The sequence below is a fragment of the Caloenas nicobarica genome, chromosome 16, assembly GCF_036013445.1.
Source record: "Caloenas nicobarica isolate bCalNic1 chromosome 16, bCalNic1.hap1, whole genome shotgun sequence".
NCBI lineage: Eukaryota > Metazoa > Chordata > Aves > Columbiformes > Columbidae > Caloenas > Caloenas nicobarica.
This window is the reverse complement of record NC_088260.1, coordinates 3,771,369-3,792,612: the sequence shown is the minus strand read 5'-3', so window position 1 is coordinate 3,792,612 and position 21,244 is coordinate 3,771,369. Positions and strand designations below refer to the sequence as shown.

Here is a 21,244-nt window from a genome sequence, read left to right as displayed (position 1 = left end):
CTGCTGCGTGGTCACATCCCCCTCAGTGATGCTGCTGCTTCGGTGTTTTTCAACACTACTGTCAGGAACACACTGCAGAGAGGAAAGGCTGCACCTCTTTGCAGGGAACCAAAGAGCACAGTTACATCCAACTGTGACTCAAGCCATTCTCACTAGGACTAGTTATGCTGTGGGTGTTCTGAAGGATCAGGTTCGACAGTGAACCAGAATGGACATTCCAAGCATTCTTCCCATTTTGCCACCCAGCCTGCTTCAGAAAAAGTCCTGATGTAGGTGTTTGTATCCTGTCTCTTTCTTCCCTCACTGTATTTGTCTTTCAAGCCTGGCAGCAGTGGAAGTAAACCTAGCACGTGATGCTGACATTCTGCCACATCTGTGGGATGGCAGACTTCTAAAGCACTCCAATCTAGCTAAGAGCTAGGAAAACAGAAGGCAGAGGACTCATCAAAGCATGGAGATGCTTGAACCTCAGTGGATTCAAGGAGGGATACTGACTTTTATCCAGAAGCAGGGCTGCTCATACCGGGAATGCTGTCAGGGTTCCTGCCCACACAGTCCCTTTCTCACAACTTCCCACCTGTGCTGCATCATTTTGTGCTAGTGACTCGACCGTTCATGATATATCTTACTACTACGTGTTTCATAAAGACCTCTTTAATCAATGTAGTCAGAAATACACCTCTGCCTGAGAATGAGTCTTAACAGATACAGCCCTGCTGGAATTTTCCCTAGGTTTCTGCTACTTGACTCCCCACTGCTTATTTATTGTTGTTTTACACTCTAATTCCCAGCTAGGCAGGGTTATTCCTCAAGAGTTAGTGCTGGCAGTGGAGGCCACTGTCCCACAGCCTTCACACATTGCTGTGCTTGTACCACTGTGTTTGCACCTGTTTGTCTACACTCAGCTGCTTCAGAAAACTTCCCTCCAGACTTTTCCTTCCTCCTTGTCCCACCATCCACACAAGGGCCCAGTTTCCCTGTTTCCAAGCCAAGACACAGGAATGTACCAGTCCCTAGTGATTCCTTCCAGCAAATTAAGAATTGCTGAATTTTTCAGTAGGGTTTCAGTAAGGCAACATGGCCTCAACTCAAAATCCCCCACTTGTTGTTTTTCTCCTTTGGTAGGGCACTGTGCAATATTTACGTCCTGTTTCAAAAGGTCTAATTCTACTACTCCATATATAGATTTGTGTCTGCATACTGTATCCTTGACTGAGTTTCCATTCAGGCGAATTTTCACTGGCCAAGAGCTGAATACTGTGGCTCCTGGAGGACTTCTGACCAAAGACCGAGTCATTTCCATCACAGCTGGGAGGACAGGAGCATTTCTTACCGCCTGCACACCCTGTGCGTTCCACAAGAGAGCTCCATCTTGAGTCAGAGACCAACTACTAACTTTAAATAGAATAATAACAACAACAATAATATGTGCATACGCATGCCCTGCCAAACCCAGCAGCAGTTTAGCCAGTCATAAGTGAAGTCAATACCCATACAAATGCTTGGGGATGCTCAACAAGGCCGAACATTTCAACTATTTACTGCTCAGCAAACCCTAAACCAGAACACCTACTTCTGTGCTGAACACACGTATTGTACTGAAAATTACCTTTAAAAATATGTTATTTAGCTTCTCAAAACAAGAATCAGAAAACCAGTCTCCTCATAACTGCTCCCCAGGATAAAATACACCTCTCTAGGGGTAAAGGATAGCACACCCACCTGTGTCTGGTGTCTCTTTGTCCTGCTCCTGTTTTCTCCGTGGAGGAAAGCAGCTCTGAAGACGCTCCTTCCCCTTGCACACATGGTCTCGCCAGTTCAGGAGCGGGGCAGGGGAACAGGGCTGCAGGGCAACTGCTGGGCTGAATGCCTGTAGTTCACAGTGTTAATTGGCTGGAGAATCCTATTACGTGATAGGTAGCAAGCCAGCGCCTAATTTATGGAAATTTTGACCTTCGGTCCCCTTTGACATTTCCAGATCAGCCGTAGCCTGTGTGACACATTAGAGCCCTTACAGTAAGGAGCTCTAAATCAGCCTGTGCGGCTGCTGGAGACGACAAGCGGGTCAGAGGTAAGAATTCACTGAGGTTCGTGTGTGGGCTGCTCGGTGCCTGTTTGACATTTATAAATCAGTGACATTCCTCTGCACAGCTCAGTGCATACAGATCGCTTCAGTCATGCCGAGGGCCTCTCATTTCAGTCAAGGGTGGATTTGGGCATCCTTGGCCTTTCCTTTTGACTTGAGGAAGAATAAGCCTAAACAAATCCAGCGTCATTAGCTGGTGTGTTCACCTACCACTATACAATGTGACCTGCTCCCTCAGGAGGAGAGAGTGTGGGCTCTTTTAGGATCAAACCCTACCTCCGATGAATTTGTGCCATCTTGAGGGCTTGGGTGTCAAAGCCTTCATCCTTGGGTATACCACCACACCCCTCACATCTTCATCAGCCACCACAACAAATGTCGTGTTTGTCAGTTTTGTAGCACAAACAGCCGCGGTCCCATTCTGCTCAGTGCTGGGCCAACAAGTCGGATGAAGAGGAGACGACCAGTTGGATTTCACCAGTTTCCCATGCAAACCTATTCACCGCTAACAAAGCTCCGCCGGGCTGAGCCATATGAGTGGGCCTGCCCCAAACTTCTCACAGTCTGGACTCTACGTAGAGAGAAAACATGATGAGAAAAACATAACCAGTACTGTGCACAAGGTGACGTTAACGTCAGCCAGTTATTGTGCAATAAATGTCCATATTGGCTTCAGCAAGCCTGACCTGTTTAACTGCTGCTTGTTTCTCTAAATCCTGAGGGCTGATATGGCCTCTCTGTTCCCCTCAGCGCTGGCAGAGCTTCTGCTCCTCCCACATAGCGGCTGTTCTGCAATTCGGGATGTCCTCCCATTGCAGTCATGGTGGCCCCAAACACACGATGGTTAGCATGGGGAGGCCAGGTCCTTGGTGGTTGTGGAGCAGCAGCCATTGGGCCCATCAAAGAAAGAGAAGTTTGTGTTTCAGGCTGCTCGAAGTGGTAAGTGCAAGGAGCGCCATGAGGGCATGGCCAGCACTGGGGCTCATACACGGCCATGGTCACCCACAGCCTCGGCGACGCCACCCTCGGCCACCTCAGAGTGCAGAGGGACAATGGCTCTTGAGCTCTTCCTTCCTGCCTTCGTGCCTTGACACTGAGGGGAGAAGCTGCTTTAGGAGGTGTGGGGGTGAAAGAAGGACAAAAAATCAGAACTGAGGGAAAAAAACAGCTGGAATGGAGAGGAAAAAAAATCATACAGAAGTGAGGGAAAACTCGGACAGAAGTGAGGGGAAAAACTAGAAGGAAATCAGCCGAGGGAAACCGCAGCTCCGCGATGGCGGGGAGGCCCCTCTGCCGCGGGCCGGGGGCAGCGCCGTGTGCGGGGGTTGCCTCAGGTCTCCTCGGGGGGCGACGCCCGGGGTGGGGAGGGGGATCGGGCGGCGCCAAACGCGCTCCCTGCCCGAGAAGCGCCTGAAAATGAGCGGCCGGGGCAGAGCTGGGGGGCCGGGGGAAGGGGAGGGCGCTCCCCGGCTCCCCTCCCACCCTGTCCGGATAAATGGGCCGCCGGGCGGCGGCGGGCGGCCGGACGGCGGCAGCCTGTGGACGAGCGCGGCCCGCCCGGCCCCGTTCCCCGCCGCGCCCAGCGCTCCCTGCCGGCGGGGCCGCCCCGGGCTCCGCCGCACGTGAACGGCCACATCCCCCGCGGGGCTGGGGCGGGGGGATCGGGCCTTTCTTCCCTTCCCCGGGGGCCGCCTGACGGGCGGGCAGGACGCGGGGGCCGGGCGGAGGGAAGGCGGCTGGAGGAGCCCGGTCCGGCCGATGCTGGCTCTGCCCCCCGCAGCAGGCTCAGCCCGGGCTCCGGCAGGCTGGTGGCGGCGACCGGGACTCAGGAGGAGCCCCCCGGGCTCCTTTCCCCCTCCCTCCCTCCGCGGCGGGCGGCGCTGGAGGATTTTCTCCCGCCGCGGCCCCCTCGCTGCCCCCCAGACATGGTAGGTCACCTACAGCTACAAGGGATGGACGAGAGCCTGAAGGAGAAGAGCCGGGAAGGCTTGCTGGACAGCCCGGACTCGGGGCTGCCCCCCAGCCCCAGCCCCCCTTTCTACTCCCTCTCGCCCGGTGAGGGCCGAGCTGGGGGCAGCGGCGCTGCGGACCCCCCGGGGCACCGGCGAGAGGCCAAGGACGGCAAAGTGGTAAGAGCCAAACCCGGGCGCTGGGCTCTGTCCTCTCCCGGGGGGTAAAAGGCTGGCAGAGCCCAGAATGGGGGGCAGCGAGGGAAGGGCCTGTGCCCGCAGAGTGGGGTCCCCCAGGGCTGTGTCCCCCCTTGGTGCCCGTCCTGCAGTGTTGGACCAGGGCTCTCCGGGCAGCTTGTGCTCCGGCACGGCTGCAGCCCAGCCCTGGCACGGCTGCTGTGCCCGGGCAGCGGCTTGGCCCGGTGCTGGCCAGGGTTTTCTGATACGCTCGCAGAAATGTTGGCAGTTTGGCTGGGTAAACTTTAATAGCGGCATGGGAGTGAAACCCAGGTATGAAACAGGCTCCCCTGCTTACCTTAAGAACAGAGGAATGTAATTGCTTCTCGGTGATGCTGTCCTGCCTGGTAGATACAGGTTGGAGCTGCATCTGTCTGGACCAAAGGATTCCAGCTCCCAGCCGTCCTTACCCTCCGGCATCCCACGTTTGTTTTGTCACGAGCGTGGAGCCACATTTGCAGGAGCCCTGGCTGAAAGAAAGACCAAACTGTCCGCTAACTCGGGGCAGGGTACGGCTGTGTGTCTGGGATGGAGACGCTCTGGGGAAGGTTGTGTGCTCCTGCCCTTGGCTGGAGCCGCGTTTTGTGGCATGGGCTGCATGAAGGGTTTGTGCTCGGCGTGGCTGGAGCAGGGTTGGTGGTTTGTAGGCTCAGACAGCTGGCAGAACACCGGAGGGTATGGTTAGCCAGACACCGTGCCAGCGAAGCGCTTGACTGTGGAATACGATTTCAGTAGATTTATTATGACTATTATTCTGCTTTATTTTGTTTATTTCTACCCCTTAGCTATAAAACCTGTTTTTAAAACAGAAAGTTCAGAGCATAAGAAAAGGTAGTGGAGGCTTTTAAAGGATGATGAAACTTCTTCCCCAGGGATCTTTCAATTTTTTTTTTAACATATATAAAAGACATTTGTAGGTGTATTCAACACAGTTAATTGGCTTCTATACAGAAGAAAAACTGCAGCACAAATCTTTCTGTGGGGAAAATTTATCTACCTATGGATTAATGACAATTCAAAGACTTCTTCCCTGCAGAGACATTTTGCAATGACTTCTCACACCCTCATTTACTTTCTCAAGTTCTAATGCTATTTTAGCATATTACTGAAAACTGCTGTTGGCTCCCAAACATGCCAAAACCTTCCCCATGAACAATGACTCCTTCTCACCAGACTACGGTGGGGAGGGTGTGACGTGGTAATTATGAAAATAAAATCTCAAACCCGCTAACGCTGCCGTTCCAAACACGGAACCTTACCTGCAGATGCCTGGGTGCATGTGCCGTCTTAATGGGACTGTTTATGTACGGAGTTACCCACGCACCTCTGATCTGGCAGGATCAGGCTGTTGCTATGTATTTGTAAAATAAAATGTGGGAGGAAGATGAATGAAGGCTTGCTGGACCAGCAGACAGCTGGGGTGGAGGTGTCTGCAGAGCTCTGTGATGGGGACACGACAGCCTCTGCTCCAGGAATATGACAGTTGGCCACCACTCCTCCCAAGGAAGCCCTTCGATATCAAAGATGAAAGAGCATGAGAAAAAACAATTTCAGCTCTTGGAATGTTAGGACTGAGAGGTGTAGTGCTTGACGCCTGTGAAAAAAAAAAGTTATTCCCGTGATCTGTGTCAGGCAAAATTAATTTTTCCAGTTATTTTAAAATTTTGATCTTAAATGAACATTTTACACATTTCAGAGGAACTCACACTGTAGATGTTTCCAAATTTTGTATCATGTTGCAACAGCATGGGTAGCTCTGGGCTGCTCCTGTTAGAGTGTGGGTTTCATACAGTGTGGATATTTCCATGCCCTTAGAAGTTACAGAAGGTTGCAGAGGTGCTGACACTGAAACCAAATTGACTGTGTTATTTGGAGTGGTGCAGGATTGTGCTCTTTAACTCTGACAGTTTGGTACACTGCAAAATAATGAAGTAAACAGGAACTTTCATTCTACTTGACTGTACAGAGGGTTTCACTTCTCATTTCCACCTTGCAAATACTGTACTTGCAGCTGTTATTAAGAAAGCAGGAAAAAATACAGTGAGCATTGCTTGCTTCATACCTCTAAATTTCAGTGCCTAATTAGCTTTAATCTTGCTATTAAACAAGGACTTGCAGATCTATGAGCAATTACACAATCCATGAATGTGCTTCTGTTTAACTCTACTACTCGGCTGTTCATCGGAGCATGCAGAATTGGCAAATCAATAATTGCAGCTATTTGCACACCAAGGCATGGGCTTTTTTATATTATGGGCTTTTGTTACATTAGTGTTTGTTTTGCTTATAAACATGACAGAGCCAGGAATGCAGCCTACACTCTTTGTGCTACAATACTATAAAACCACATATAAGCTCAGTCACTAATGGCCAAAATTCTTATATGTACGGTTACAATTAATTGCTGTCAGGTGAAGAAACCAACATTCCAGATCTGTGGGAAGTACTTCATACTATTCCTTGCTGCAGAGCTATCAAAACCACTAGTCTGAACCCAGCTGCGTTCTTTTGCAGTCAGCTATTTTGCTCCAACTTTACAAATATGTTGAAGAATTTTTCTGCTCTAGGACAGCTCTCCTCATACAGACTAAAATGAGATCGCGTGCCCTTATCGAAGACTTTCTCGTGTGTAAAATCTGTGCTTTCTCTGCTTTGTGTTATTAACTGTGACTCTAAAAAAGTAAACTCTCTTCTCTTTAATAAGCATGACTTTGTTTCAAAGACAATGCACCATTTATTCACATTTAACCAGCCAATTCGGTTACAGCTTTGCGATCCAAGAAAATATAAAAGGCAATTTAGGGCCAGAGTCATAAATACCACAAGTTCAACACCATTTAGGGACTTTTTTTTTTTTTATTTTACTTGCAGTGCAGGAGAAATTGGCTTTTATTTTTTCAAATAAAGTCCATGTAGGGAATTCGTCAATTGTTTTGTGCTTAAGTGCAAATATCCTAATGAAAATAGAAGGTGACTTTTACCTAGTTCTGCCTTTTAAATCTGAAACGTGATTAAACTGATTCGTAGGACTTGGGTTACCGAATTCTCTAGGCTTTGAGTGTAATGCTGGGCCAAAAGGAGCATAAATACAATGAAATAAATCTCTAATAATATGCACAAAGAAGCAGTTGCTGGAAGGGTAGGGAATGAAATGACATCCAAGTAGCCAGATCTGCTCAGAGTTTTCCCTGTTGTTGTTGCCCTGGGATATAGTTTTTGGCTAGAACGGCTTTTGGGCTGTGCTGAAATAAGCGGTTTGCATTCAATAGCGTAACTCCGAATGGATAGCAGGGGAGAAAAGGATCACATTCATCTGCAGAACTATCAGTCCTGCCTTCTTGAAGCAGCAGACTTCTTGTCCCTTCCCAACACTGTTGCCACTGCAACAAGTTCCTTTTTATTCGAAAGGCTTAAGTATTTGTGCATTAAACCTGCCTCAGTGACTTCTGCAGGACCGTGTCCCAGTGGATCAGCTGTCAGACGAATGCCCCCACGTAGGGAATTTCTACTCACATTCAGGAGCTGTGCTGGACAACCGTGTGGGAGGAGGTTCCAGCTTCATCTCAAGTGCAGAGGAGGACGAGGAGACCTTGCCCATGGGCATGGCCTTCACAGGCATGGTCCTAATAACGGGCTCCAGATCAGCATGTGTGCCCACCCTGTTGGATTTATGGCAGATACTAAGAAGTGAAAACAAACCCAAAACACCTCTTCCTGACATGCTGCATTTTGAAGAGCCCTTGGAACACAGCATCTCATCCTACGCTGAAAGCCTCACCTCATCTGCAAACCGTGACAGATTGTCCCTTCTGGGCACATCAGGGAAACAGTCGCAGGGTTCTCATCATCTACTCTGAAAAATGTGGCTATATCTAGGGTGGTGTCTTCTTGCTGTTTAATTTCCATTGCGTCCCTGTGTAACACGGTGGACAATAAGCAAAGCAGCACATGTTTCCCACTTGAAATAGAAGAGGGAGATAGGCAGGAAGGGTGTAATTCTGTGAAATAATAAAGCCCTGCTTTCTACCTGAGGTCTGCATTTACTGTTATCACCTCCAAATATAATCTCATCCGGCACTAGTATAAATTACACATAATGTGCAATACGTGAAGATATTGGGAAAATAAATGGTCTGTTAAACAAATATTGCTTATCAGCTAGAGCGGGGAATGTAGACGTGTGTCAAATAACTTAGCCAGATCTTTCATTATAGCTGTAAATAACGGCTGAGTAAAGTGACATTTTCATGGAGCTGACATGTTACCATAGTGGGAAATGTGGTGAGAGATTTGCTTATGCCCTAGCTAAGCCAGGAGCTGGGAATCTGGGAAGCTGCATCCTGTTTGTAGCCCTGACGCTTGGAAAACCGTTTCCCCTTACAGTCCCTAGAGATTTAATGCCACATCTTGGTGCCTTCCACATAACAACTGTAGCAAAAGGAATCCGTCAGTTCTGGTCCTTCTTGTTCTCTAGGGAATAGGTTTGGGGAGGTTTATTTATATCAAGTCGCATTAATTTCCTTTCCTTTTTGTTGCTTTGCTGCCTGGAATTTGAGGCTAAAGAACAGTCCGTGTATTTCAGGCCAGTTTCATGGCACTTTTTTCCTCCTCTTTGTTTACTATTTGATAACTCTGCTTCCATTCACATAAGTCACCCCAAATGAAAAGTATCTTAACAGAACCCACTGACTCTACATAATTATTAGGGGTAAAATCACGTTATTCTGCCTGCTGTGTTATTTTTACTGTTGTTCAGAACTCTGCGATCTGAATACCCCCAGGAACTGAGATGGCACCTGTGGCAGGTATGAAGCTGTGACATGGAGCTGAAGGACGTGTCTGTCCTGAAGCGAGAGCCCCCATAATAGTTAATGCCCCCATGAAGGAAGTGCTGTTGGTTAGCTGTAGCTTGAATTCCATTCAGCAACCGCTTTTATCTGTGTTTATCTATGTGCTACTTGAAAAAAGCAGAATTTAGCTGCCCAGGCTGTTACATGCCTGAAAGGCATCAGAGGGAAAAATGCAGCCAAACAAGAAATCACTTTGACTTTTTAATAATAGTGTAACCCTTTGGTGGTTGAACCAAATCGTGTACTGGAAAGGAAATAAAAATGTGATAGCACATCTACTGCTTTATTTTCCACTTGGCTCTGTTTTGAGGGCATACGTGTGGGACTAACTTTTTGATCTCTTGAGTGTCTTCCCTTTCGCTTCCTCAACCTCCCTGGGCTACCAGACTCTTCCTTTCCCTGCATAAAGATTACGGGGTCGTGGTGGCTTTTGCAGAGTTGCGTCTGAGAAGTAGCAGCACAGCTCCAGTTACTGGGGACAGATGAATCAAGTCCCAGCTGTAGCCTTCCAGCTCCGCAGCCCTAGGGTTTGTTCTGTGGACAGACAGACCTCAACTGTGGATCACTTGTGGACAGCCTGGTCTAAAGACATGTGCGTTTCTCCTCTTCACCATCAGCAACCCCCAATAGTATGCGACAAGCTCTGCTCCTGCCAGCGCATCTGTGGTGCAATAAAGAACATCACCTTATTTGTGAAGTGTCTGGAAATTGCAGAGTGATTGCTAGAAGTGAGCCAATTATCATAATTTTCTTAAGGGAGCTCAGCGGTCCAGCATTCCTCTTCTTTCAACCATGCCTGTGCAGAAGGAAAAAGAATTGAGTCAGTATTTTTTTTGACAAGCAGAACTTTTTTTTTTTTAACCTTAAAACAGATTGGAAGGAGCTGGTGTCAAACTCGTGCCAAAAACCCAGCTTTTGACACGTGCCAAGCATATAACATTTTCAGCCCCAAAGACAAATCTTTTGGAAAGCTCATATCCCCTGTTCCTTGCTTCCCAGCTCCAGGTGAGATGCAGGAGCAAATATTTCAGAACATCCCTGGAGGTAAAACAAAGTGTCATCTGAAGCACCTTTCAGTTGCTGCTGTGTAAAACCTGGACTTACTGTTTAGTGACCCTTTCACTCTGTGCAAGCAATTCAGACTGCAGGGTCTCACAGATGATCTCCATTTTTAGACCGCGCTTTGTAAGTTATTTACATCTGCCATGTGCAGACTTCCAGGTGACTTCAAGGTTCCGGCCTGCAGCAGCTCATGGTACTGCTCATGGGAGATAAGTTGCGTAATGGTCTCTGACGGGTGGTAGAAGTTGCTGGCTTTGGCTTGCCCACATCCACAATTGTCCCAGCTGTCTAAATTAATCGAGCCAAGCCTGCAGGTCTGAAGTTGATGCTCATTTACAGCATGTGAAATGCATTATGAAATGCCTTTTGTCACCCTTCCCTGCCCAGGGCAAGGTAAACTATAACCCACAATGGAAATAGTCTCATCATCACTCCATGCAGAACTAACCTGGAGAAGACTTAATCCTGCTCTCACCAAATTCAGTGGCAACTTTTTGACTCTGATTTCAGTCACGCCTCACAGAGCCTCAGTTTCTCCATGCACACTGGTATTGTTTCTGCAGTGTGTTCTTCTCTCCCGTTCCCTGTTGTGGGACTTGTGATTCCAACAGCTGGTGTTTGCCTCTGTCCTCACGCTGGGACCGAGCAGCACCCCAGGACACAGCGGCTGCGAAGCCGCTTCCTGAACAAATCAGGAACAATCCTGCTAAGACCTCAGCTCCTGCATCCTCATCTCTAGGGGTGTTTAGAGCACTCAGTGTCAGCGTATGTAAGCAAGAAGTGTGAAGAGTTGTTTGCCTGGAAGCACTGAAATGGCTTCTTTACAACTACTTCTTTAAAACTGCACTTTACAGATGCCCTTTGCTGAACTGTTAAGAGATTTCTCCTGCGTTGATCTAGCAAAGAAGCTCATGGTTACTATCCATCCATGGTGTTTGACTCTTGCACCAAAATGAACCTCTCCTCATGTACAGTTTGTCTTTAGAAAGAGCTCTGGCCATGTGCAGACTGTTAAAAGCTGGAGATCTGCACCCTTGTGAACTAAGGCTTGTCTGATCTAAACAATTCACAGTTCAGAAGCAAAGAGCTTTATTTACGACCAGAAAGGCTGCCCTTGCCCTCCCCTGTCATGAGTGTTGAAAGCAATCCAGGATTGAACTTTGCCTTTTGGCCAGTGTTTGGCAATGAGAGTGAATATGTCTTTTTTTTTTTTTTCCCTCTTTCTTTCTTTTTTTTTTTCCACCATACCTATGCAAATACTGTCCTTTTTTCCCCAGTGAAACAGGAATATTCATATTCAATCAAAAAGATGGGTTGGCCATTTTACTTTACAGTTTAACACAGTAGTAAAGTGCAGGGATATTTCAGTATGGAAGGAGTAAACAGCTTTGTGGCTTTGGGACAAAGAATTGAAGGGCTTGGTGAATTCAGACAAAGCGGTGACATTTTTTGCCTCAGCCCAAGGCAGCAAGCCCAAGCCACTGGAGAAAACCAGAGCTCAGCTAGTGGGAGCTGATGCTGTTAAGTGGACTCAACAGAGCTTTGCCGGTTAACACCAGCTTGAGGGACACCTTGGTGAGCATTTGGGGACCCATGTGTTGAACAGAGTAGGGCACAATCTGCTGTCCCTCATACCCATCACTGCCAGTAGGAGCCAGGTCACAGCTCCAGCGTTCCCTCCCGTACCGCCCAACCAGAAGATGCCGGGGAAGGTGGAAACGAATGGCAATACAAGAGCAGTATCCTCAGTGGATTCTGGGAATCCTGAGATAATCTTTCTTACACTGATGAAATGTGGCTGCGATTCTCGCACACGATGCGTGCTGGAAGGTGGAAAAACTTTGTGAGCTTGTCAGCCATCTAGGGAGCTTTCAGCCCTTCACAGAGGCTGCCAGCCGTCTCCTTTAAAGAGATCCTATGTCCCTGTGTGTCATAAATTGCTACTGACAGAAAAGCAGTGGCACGGACCAAAACCTGCAATGATATTTTTCCAGGAGAGCAGGATTAGGCTTGATTAGCTGCTGCGCTGGGTCCAGACACCAGACGCAGGATCCTTATATGTGGGAACTGATGTTCAAGAGCACTCCAGTGTGGAGAAATGGGATTACTCACTTTTTTGGTGGGCAGAGGAGCCTAGGCCGGACTGTGACAATTTGTCAGAGTCAGTAACTTTAGGGTGTAATTAGTCTTAAAAATCCAGTTTCTGGTGTCATGAATTGGAGCAGCTCCATTCATTAAAACCGTCCTGGCTTGAAACTGGTTTCTTGTATTGCAGAGGCCACAACGTGCCCCTGTCTCACCCCACAGTCTGTTGTGTGTGGTTAACTAGAACATCCCTTGGAGCATCGCAGCCGTTTTTAACATGGAGACTTCAGCAATTGCAAGTCTACCACTTCCCCTGCTGGATCATTGCAAGGGATACATTATTTTCAGCATGTATATATATAAATATATACACACGTCTCGTTTAAGGAGACCTTCATCCTCTAAGTCAGCAGACTTAGGCCCTATCTCTGTGTTACATCAGACTTGGAGCACTTCTCCATACTGGTGCAATTTGAGTCTTTGTTAGACTTGTTAATTCGAAACAGTGAGGGCAACATCAGGGCTATAGAAAATGCCCAAACAATTGCGATTTCTATGAGAAACAAGAAGAGGAAAGGAAGGGCCAGTACTGAACCTGCTGCTGCTGCCCGCTCAGCTCCCAGACCCAGCACATGACGTTCCGTGGCAGCCTCTGCTGTTGTGTCCCAACACTTGCTGTGCTCTTCTTTCCTGCAGATGCCCTACCTGCTCCTGAACCCATCCCTGCCAGAGGTGAGGCCTCGGATGTACCCTGTGTTTTTCGGAGAAAGCATCGAGGTCAGCCCTGAGCCCGTGCAGGAAATCAGGTACAGATGGGTTTGGGTGAGTTGGAGGGGATTTCTGTCTTTTTCCTGGTGCTCTTCTTTCTGTAAAAAATTAAAATCTGTTTACAAGTGGGAGTCATGGTTATTTTGATGGGAAGGACGGGACAAGTGGGAGAGCAATCGCTGAATTAAAAGGGCACTGACAACAGCAGAGGTAGAAGGGAAGAGGCAAGAACTGGAGAGAGGTTGTTAGAGAAGGTGGCTTTCCTTCTAAGGCCAGCTTAAATCCAAGGTTATAAGGGAAAACCATTCCCACCTGTGGGCTTGATGGCTTCCACTAGGTAACCTGATGGTCTTTATCCTGTTCCCTGCTGACTTGTATCCTCGGAAGCAGCAACACCCTTATAATTGGCACCTGGTTTTGTTAGCCCTTGCAGCAAAGAACCAACATTAGACCAGCCCGCAGAGACAGAATGATCTCCTCCTCGTGAGGAGATGGTCCCTCAAGCCAGCGATGGAGGATTCTGACCTCCTGCAGGGCTGGTGCAGTGGCCTGCGGATAAACCTATGTCTCTGCTCTTTCTTGCTTTTGCTGGTGTGGAATGTACTCTGCAAAACAGCATGGAGCAGTTACACGCAGCTTGGGGCAGGGGTGGTGGGAGGACTGTAAACCCAGTTCCCACCTCCCTCCTCAGCCTCTGCAAACATCTCTCTGGAAATGTACCCCAGTAAATCTGTGCTTGCTGAGGAACGGCTGGCGGGCACGTTTTTGTGGCGATTACATGAGAGGCTTGTTTTGTGTGTGCTGAATGACTTGCTTACACCCTAGCTGCACAACATCCATTACAGCGGCTCAGATTACATGTGGTGCACCATCAGTCAACCCCCCTGCGGGTGGAGGTAATGACAAGCACACACCCAGCTTTTAATCTTTTATACCTGGAGCTGCACATTCCTTGGAGGAGCATTTGGGGAGCGGGAAAAACAAGTGAAAGTCCTGCTGCTCTCCATGGCCAGGGATTCTAGGAAACATCCTTTACTTGGCCTGGTTTCCATATGTCCCTTCTGGAGGCCAGCAGAGAACAGGCAGGGCAGTGACATCCCACGTTTTGTGGGTTCTTCATCTGACGGCTGTTGACATGGCCACTTTTCTTTGAAACCAATGGCTTGGACTTTAGACAGCCACAGCCCACAGCATCTCTTGGCTTTGCCTGCTATTCGACCATTGCTTGGATTTTCTGTAGGCCCCAACAAGCAACCTCACCTCCCTGCACTCATTACCCTCTGCTTTGGGCCGTAGGGTTTGCATCTGTCCCGGTGCTGTAAGAGGTCGTAAAAGTTCCCAGTTCCAAAGGGTTAGAGAAGAGTCCTGCCTGTCTTCCCCCCTGTGCTCCGTGGGCTGTGTTCCTGATACCTTGCTGTCCTCTGTAGGTGCAATTCTGAGGTGAAGTATGACTCCGAGAAGCATTACCGGGATGACATCTTCTATGGCCCCATCCCCACCGTCACCACCTACAGTGAGACAGTCATTGCTGCTCCCAATTGCACCTGGCGGAACTACAAGTCCCAGCTGATCTTTGAGCCCCGCCAGAAGCCTCTGAGGTTTCAGAGCACAACCATCATTTTTCCTAAGCGTGCCAAGAACATTTACCGGACCACCCTCAACTACAGCTTGGGTTGTGCCAAGCGTTGGTTTGCTTCCAGCGTGCAGCTGGAACTCTGCGAGGAAACCAGCCCGTGCGTCATGTACAGCGAGACCCTCTGATCCGCCCTGCCGCTGGCAACCTTGTGACCTCAAGGAGGCTGCGGCCTTTGCTGGGTCTCTGGCTGGGCCCTCATTGATGGCGATAAATATTCGTATCTGGAGAACACGTTGTCTTGGGTGAGGCTGAACTGGCTGGGAGCAGGCTTGCAGGGCACGGATGGTTTTGATCAGTGAAAGGTTGGCTTGTATTTTGCAAAGTTCCTGACGTTCATGATCTGGATTATTTTTTCCCAAGGATATCTATTTTTGACTTACGTTTAGATGAAATCAAGATGACAAAGGACCCTATTAACTGTAGCAGAGTGCTGCATTGTGAGCTCCGTAGGTCTTGTCTAGCACATAGGTGAGACTCACTGTAACCTTCAGAGCTATTATAATCTCTGCAAAGGGAAGACCAGCTGCACAGTCAGCATCCAGTCTGCCCAGCACATACCAAGCCAGGTCTATTAAACGCAGAGGAGTTGGTTATTTGTATCAGTACATCACAGCTTGCTCCAACAGCTCATCTGGGAGACAGCTGCGATATTACACCACTGCAGTAACCTCAGGCCTAACTAACTAGGAGGACTGAGGACTGTCACCAAGGAAAAGGGGAAGAAAACAGGTGCACGGTGCTCTTGCTGGCAGGTAGATACTTATATACCGTAGCAAGGCACAGTGTAACCAGGAGATAGGAGAAAGGCCTACCCCAATGCACAGCCACCTCTTCTGTGAGCCCAGCCAAGAGTATGCAGGGGAGACTGAGGAAACTGAATAGCTGAAGGGCTATTTTCTAAAAGTTTCTAAGTGATTTAGGAGCCCAGTGCCCTTTTTCAAAAGTACTGTCATTCCAAGTGTGCCATGCTGTTTGTTGTCTCGAACACCCGATTTACAGGGATCTTTATGCACTTGCAAGCCTTTTGAGTTTCAGGGCTGTGTTGCAGAGAGGAGTGTGGGATGAGAAGATGCTGTCTAGCTGCAAAGAAGCCAGTGCAGGATTAGCTCATGAACCTTGTTGGTCACCCTCTCCATAGTTTCCTTACCTGTGGCATGGGCAGGTTTGCTGACTGGGGAGGAGCAGCCAAATTTTCTCAATGTAGAGCCTGAAGAGCCCAAATCTGTGCAAGTTTTCCCTAATCAGCCAGGCTGTAGCAGTTCAACAGGTACTTCACAAACAGCTGATCTGTCTCTGCAAAAGGATAAAGAAACACTGAGAGAGCAGGAGTCACTACAGCCACCCTAAGGTAAACCATCCCTTCTCATGAATCACATCTCCTGATATCTCTTCACTTTGGTAGCTTGTTGAAAATCTGCAAAAGCCTGGATTCCTGCAAACATATAACCTTTGAAAATGGCACAGAATTGTCTCCAAAAATCTTACCAAACATTTTTGCATGCTGCTCAGAAGAGCCCAGACTTAGAAAATAACCACAAAGCTCTGGAAATTAATTTCCAGTTTTCCCTCTTCTAAACTTTCCATTTTGTTCCTGACTTGCTGCAAGTCTGATCAAGTTATTTCAGAACACAACTGAGCAGCTAAGTCAGAAAACCTATTAACAGTATCAACAAGACATAGCTCATTGCCCAGAACAGTTGACGCACAAACCCACAGAGAGTAAAAAAAAAAATCTGAAATACTGAAGTCACTTATAAAGATACTTTTTTTCCCATCAATTTCAAAAGGCAATTAATAAATGTGACCAGAACTGTGACCTTTATGAAACAGAGTTCTCTTATTTAAAAAAGGAGCACAATTTTTCCACCAGAGGTAAATATAAGGTTGTTATATACAAACTTAAATCCTGACAGCTGAAGTGTTTTTAATACTGGAAGATGTGTGCTATGGCAGTGGTGAACTCTGCCTCTCTGTTTGGGAGTTAGGACTTGGTAGGGAGAAATCTCTCAAAGGATTTCCAAGGCTTCCACCTACTGTTGAATTATTTTCAGCAACACAGAAACAAGGATTATATTTGCTGTCGGTCAGATATTGCTGTCACTGACTGTCAGCATCAAAGCCTGGAAAAGCAACATCTGCCTCCAAAGGGATTATTATGCCTGAAGCAACCCTTTCCCCAGAGCTCCAGCAAATGAGTTCTGTGGATATAGCTCAGCAGGGAAGCTGGAGCTGGCACGGATGTGGTCCCAGCGCGCTGCAGGCTGGCGATGCACTCACGAGCTCATCCTGAGGTCTACCCTATAATTGCACCAAGTGCTGGTGAGTGAGCCTTGTGCCCAGTGGAAATACTCACCTGCCTTCAGGCACATTTTGAGGGCTCTGGAGGGCTCTTTGCAGGCCGGTGAGAGTCTGTAATTCAGGTTCAAAAGCAGGGCCAGTGCTCACACCCAGGAGATCCCTGTATGATGATGGGTTCAATTGCAGGCACCTCCACTGAGCAAGCATGGAGACAGGCTGACCCCCGAGCTGAAGGAGCTGGAGACTCCCTGTTCTGACCATACATCAGGCTTTTCCTCTGCTCCAAGCACCAAGCTGCAGTTTTTGATCACGCTGGTTTTTGAGCCAGATGTTTTTTCCCCAGAAAAATCTCTTTTGTCATGGCCAGCTGCAGGCTTCTGCCCTCTTTGTCCACTTCTGCTTCCTAAACATTGATCGCAACAGAAAAAAAAAAAAGCCAAACAAAACTAGTATACAAATACGAATCCAGTGGCGAGACCTGAAGCACAGCCTGTTTTTTCCCCACGCAGGGACAGGGGCTGCTAAGGCAAAGTCTCCCAGGGGGGTGCAATGGAAGCTGCGGCCTTGGGTCCCCACACATCCAGGCCAGGCCTCTTTGAGGCTTCGTGCTTTATTTTCTCTGCAAATAGACTAGAAATGACCTAACATGCTCTTGCTCCTTAGAGCTTAAGCATGGTTTTGCCATGTCAGGGGGAAAAAAAAAAAACCAAACAAACCTGCTTGGGTTTCTAGGCTGCTGGAGACACTTTGAGCTGTGTAGCCATGGACAGGCCACCACCCTGGGCCACATCCAAACTGTGACATTGCCAAGTGCCTGAGATCTGTAGAAGTTTCTGAAAAATACCTTCCTATATTGTATCTCCCATGGGCCCATCACATTCTGATTTTCTTCTCAATGAAAGCTGGCGTTGGAAAGGGACTTTGTTGTTCCTGAGGACAAGAAAACCACAGAGGGTCAGGTTGTCACCCTTGTGTGGGCGCAGATCCACCCTGCCCACCCACCCTCTGTCCCCAGAAAGAGCCAAAGTTTGTCTTGCTCATGGCTGGGAAAAGTGATGACATTTTTGTTTTGCTTTAACACCAGAAATTGAATCTTTTGTGTATGGTGCCAATTAAGAATCGCTCCAAGCCGCCAAGAAGTGCCTTACTTGTAGTATGTTTGTACATCTAAAAGGAACAATTAGTCCCACTAGAGTGGTGTTTTTCTTTTAAATGGAGCATTATTCATCTCAGCCAACAAACCTTTGTTCGTGTATATTTTCTCAAAGATACAAATGATAAATTTAGACCATGGAAATGCTGCTTAGAAAGGTGAGTTTCCTTGAGCAGCTGGGACTGTGGCTACATGATTTCTCCCCAGGATACTAATACTGACACTCCTGTAAGCCTGATGGATAAAGTCAGACTCTGCCTTTAGGAGTTATTTTCCATCAATAGTTATTTTTGAGATCAGAAACTTTCTCAGAAGACATCTGTTTTTTGGAGGGGGAAGTTGTTTTATTCAATCTGGAAAGTCACTGTATCCAAGGTGCAGGGTTTGGCCCTTCATCCCTGTCATTGTTGTGACTTTTCTGCCCCTGAATGCACCAGAGCATTGTGTCTGCTCTGCCAGCATTGCCGGCATTGCATTTGGGGCCAAAACGAGGGAACCTGAACTAAGTATTGAACTTTCAGAATCTGCAGAATACTTTGCACAAACCGCAGAGAACAACTTTGACCAAAACAGTTTACCGCTTCTTTTGTCTTTCTTTCTTTTTTCTTTTTTTTTTTTCCCTAAGCCAGCTCTACTTTTCTCAATGTGAAATACAGACAGGTTCGCACCCTAGGTGCATACTTTCTGGGAATGATGAAATGAGGTTCGGGTGTTGATAGCGGTGTTTGAGTGAGCTGCTGGTCAGAGAAGTGAATGCTATTTACTATTTATGTTGAGTGAATCTTTAAAAAAATGGGAAAGGTCACTAGAAGGCTAATGAGCAAAAGACTTTGTAGACCAAACTGAAGAGTAAAAGCTGCGTGAATCTGATCTAGAGGCGAATGGTTCTGTGTGCGAACACTGTGAGCTAGGATATTTAGCCACTGTAGTTTTAAACTGCCTTTTTTTCCTGTAGGGAAGGGCATCCTTGCCTTCTTTAGAGCTGAAGATGGGGGAACACTTCATAGGGAATTGGTGTTCTTGTGGGATATTCACATTTCTACTGCCAGATAAACTCTGCTCCCTGAGGATCACCCCATCACTCGCAGATTGGTCCATTCTGAACATCTCTCCTAAAGCTCTACTATAACCATTCTATTTTATGTCTTGGGAGGCACTAATTATTTTTCAGAAACTGTGATGCCCATCAAAATGAGCAAAGTATCCTACCAGGTGAATTGTGACCTGAAGATGGGGTTGAAAGGTGTTTGAAGGTTAGAGAAGGAAGAAGAGAACATATAACTGGTGGAAATGCATAAGGATGTGTCATATTTTTATTTTTGTAAGTCCGATTCTCTAAGTGCTTGTAAAGTACTCTACTGTTGTATATGTGGTGATGCAGTAGTTCACAATATCCTTTTATTTTTGTATATTCCCCCCTCCACAATAATCCCTTTCTATTCAACTCATAGAGTAATTTAAGAAGACAAAATTTATATATCATAATAAAATGCTCAAACTGTCAATGCTGATGTATCCAGAGTTTCCTTCCTCTTCCTTATCTGTTTATTTGGTGCCTAATGCCCCTTTCCCATCTGGAGGGAATGTTTTTGGGGTGCCCCTCCCTTGCCCCTGGATTTCAGCCCAGCTTCGCATGGTCGGGAGGCTGTGGTCCCAGTCCTGGGATGTGTAAAACCTGCTCTGTCACACAAGTCCAGGGAAGTTGAAATAGCAGAGGGCACAAAACTCACGCATCCTGCAGAGACAGTTTTACCTTTCAGGATTTCACTGGTTGGCAGTTTTACCATTTCTTCACTCTAAATTTCCCTCTTCCTGCTCGATCTTTTTCTACCCAGCTATGGAGCCCTGGTGTTCAATCTAGATAAGTCCTCTCCCAGCTTTTCCATGGCCTTCAAGGGCAGGAAGAACCAACATAAAGCTTATTTCTTATCCAGGTATCCACATCCTAGTACAGTATCAAGACCCTTACTGTGTCCTGGCTTTCCAAATCATGAAGGCAGATGGGCTGCATCAGGGCTAAAACCCCGCCTAGCCATGGAGTGTGTTTTAAAGCTCTTGCTGTAAAAGCCTCAGGCTCACCATCCAGCGTTCAGCTGTCTTCCAAGACCTGGGATGTTTGCGGGGAGAATCTGACACTAATCCTTCTGGAAAAATCATATTGGATTTATAGGGATGAAGTCAATAGGCTTGGATGAAAAAGGCTGTTAAACTCAAAGGAATGGAAAGGAGAAGGAAAGCCACGTTACGCAAGAGCCTTGCTTCAGGTGCACGGGAAGTGCCCGTCTCCTTGTCCCAAGGTTTTTGAGACACATCGCAGCTGAACTGCTCCTAGGATGAAGGATGGAAGACACGCTCATCCTCAAGCACCTGAGGAACCACCACAGCACGGAGAAGGCAGGAGATGTACAGACTGCCCGAGCGCAATGGTTGGAACCCAAATGCCAGATGAAGGACATGTGCATCCACTTCTGTTATTTAAATAAAACCGTAAAACGTGAATGCTGTCCAATGAAGATTCCTGAGGTGGCAGCCTAATCCCCAGCAGCAAAAGCAGTATTAGATGCAGGATATGTGTTTTGGCAAGTGCGCTCAGATGAGCTAACCCCTAAGCTAGTGGCTTTACTGTGCCATTTGGATGTTGTAAATTTAAGCAGATGATGCTTGGTATTAGTTTTGCTCCTGGGATATTTCAGAGAGTAATTGCACATATCTCTGAGGGATTACAAGGTGCTGAAGTTATAATGGATGGGCTCTGAATTTAGACTAGATGCCTTTATGAACAGAAGGAAAAGTTTAGGCTGGTTTTACAGACAGCAAGAATGCTGAGTGTAAAATGCCAAAAACCTCACCTAAAAAAAGTTGCTGATAATGGGCAGCTACAAATTAAATAATAATAAAAATCCACATGCTGTGATCCCCATTCCACTCAGCAAAGCAGAGCTGTAAGGGAAAAACAGATGCCTTATGAAATTTCATATGTACAGTCAACAAACAACAGAGAGATTTGCCAGAGAAAGGACCTTACCTGGTAGTGGAGCAGTAAAAACTTGCCCTTGCTGCCAAGTCATTGGCTTGAAGCTACCACGTGCAAGACCTTGGGCTTGGTCTCCTCTCCTTATC

The 21,244-nt window shown here is 47.4% G+C and overlaps 1 protein-coding gene across 1 annotated transcript; it reads left to right on the top strand.

The window, feature by feature from the left end:
* The first annotated feature begins 3,641 nt into the window (after positions 1-3,641).
* On the top strand, positions 3,642-19,591 carry RFLNA (refilin A). Its single transcript, XM_065646770.1, has 3 exons — positions 3,642-4,215; positions 12,966-13,075; positions 14,465-19,591. Exons 1-3 carry the CDS (start codon positions 4,012-4,014, stop codon positions 14,796-14,798), a joined length of 648 nt encoding a protein of 215 aa, XP_065502842.1. The 5' UTR covers positions 3,642-4,011; the 3' UTR covers positions 14,799-19,591.
* Positions 19,592-21,244: the final 1,653 nt, after the last annotated feature.

Excerpts from the sequence above, each read along its gene's own strand:
- RFLNA (XM_065646770.1), top strand. The coding sequence starts at position 4,012 with ATGGTAGGTCACCTACAGCTACAAGGGATGGACGAGAGCCTGAAGGAG. Across the intron at positions 4,216-12,965 it reads AGGCCAAGGACGGCAAAGTG|ATGCCCTACCTGCTCCTGAA; the intron begins GTAAGAGCCAAA and ends TCTTTCCTGCAG. Across the intron at positions 13,076-14,464 it reads GAGCCCGTGCAGGAAATCAG|GTGCAATTCTGAGGTGAAGT; the intron begins GTACAGATGGGT and ends TGTCCTCTGTAG.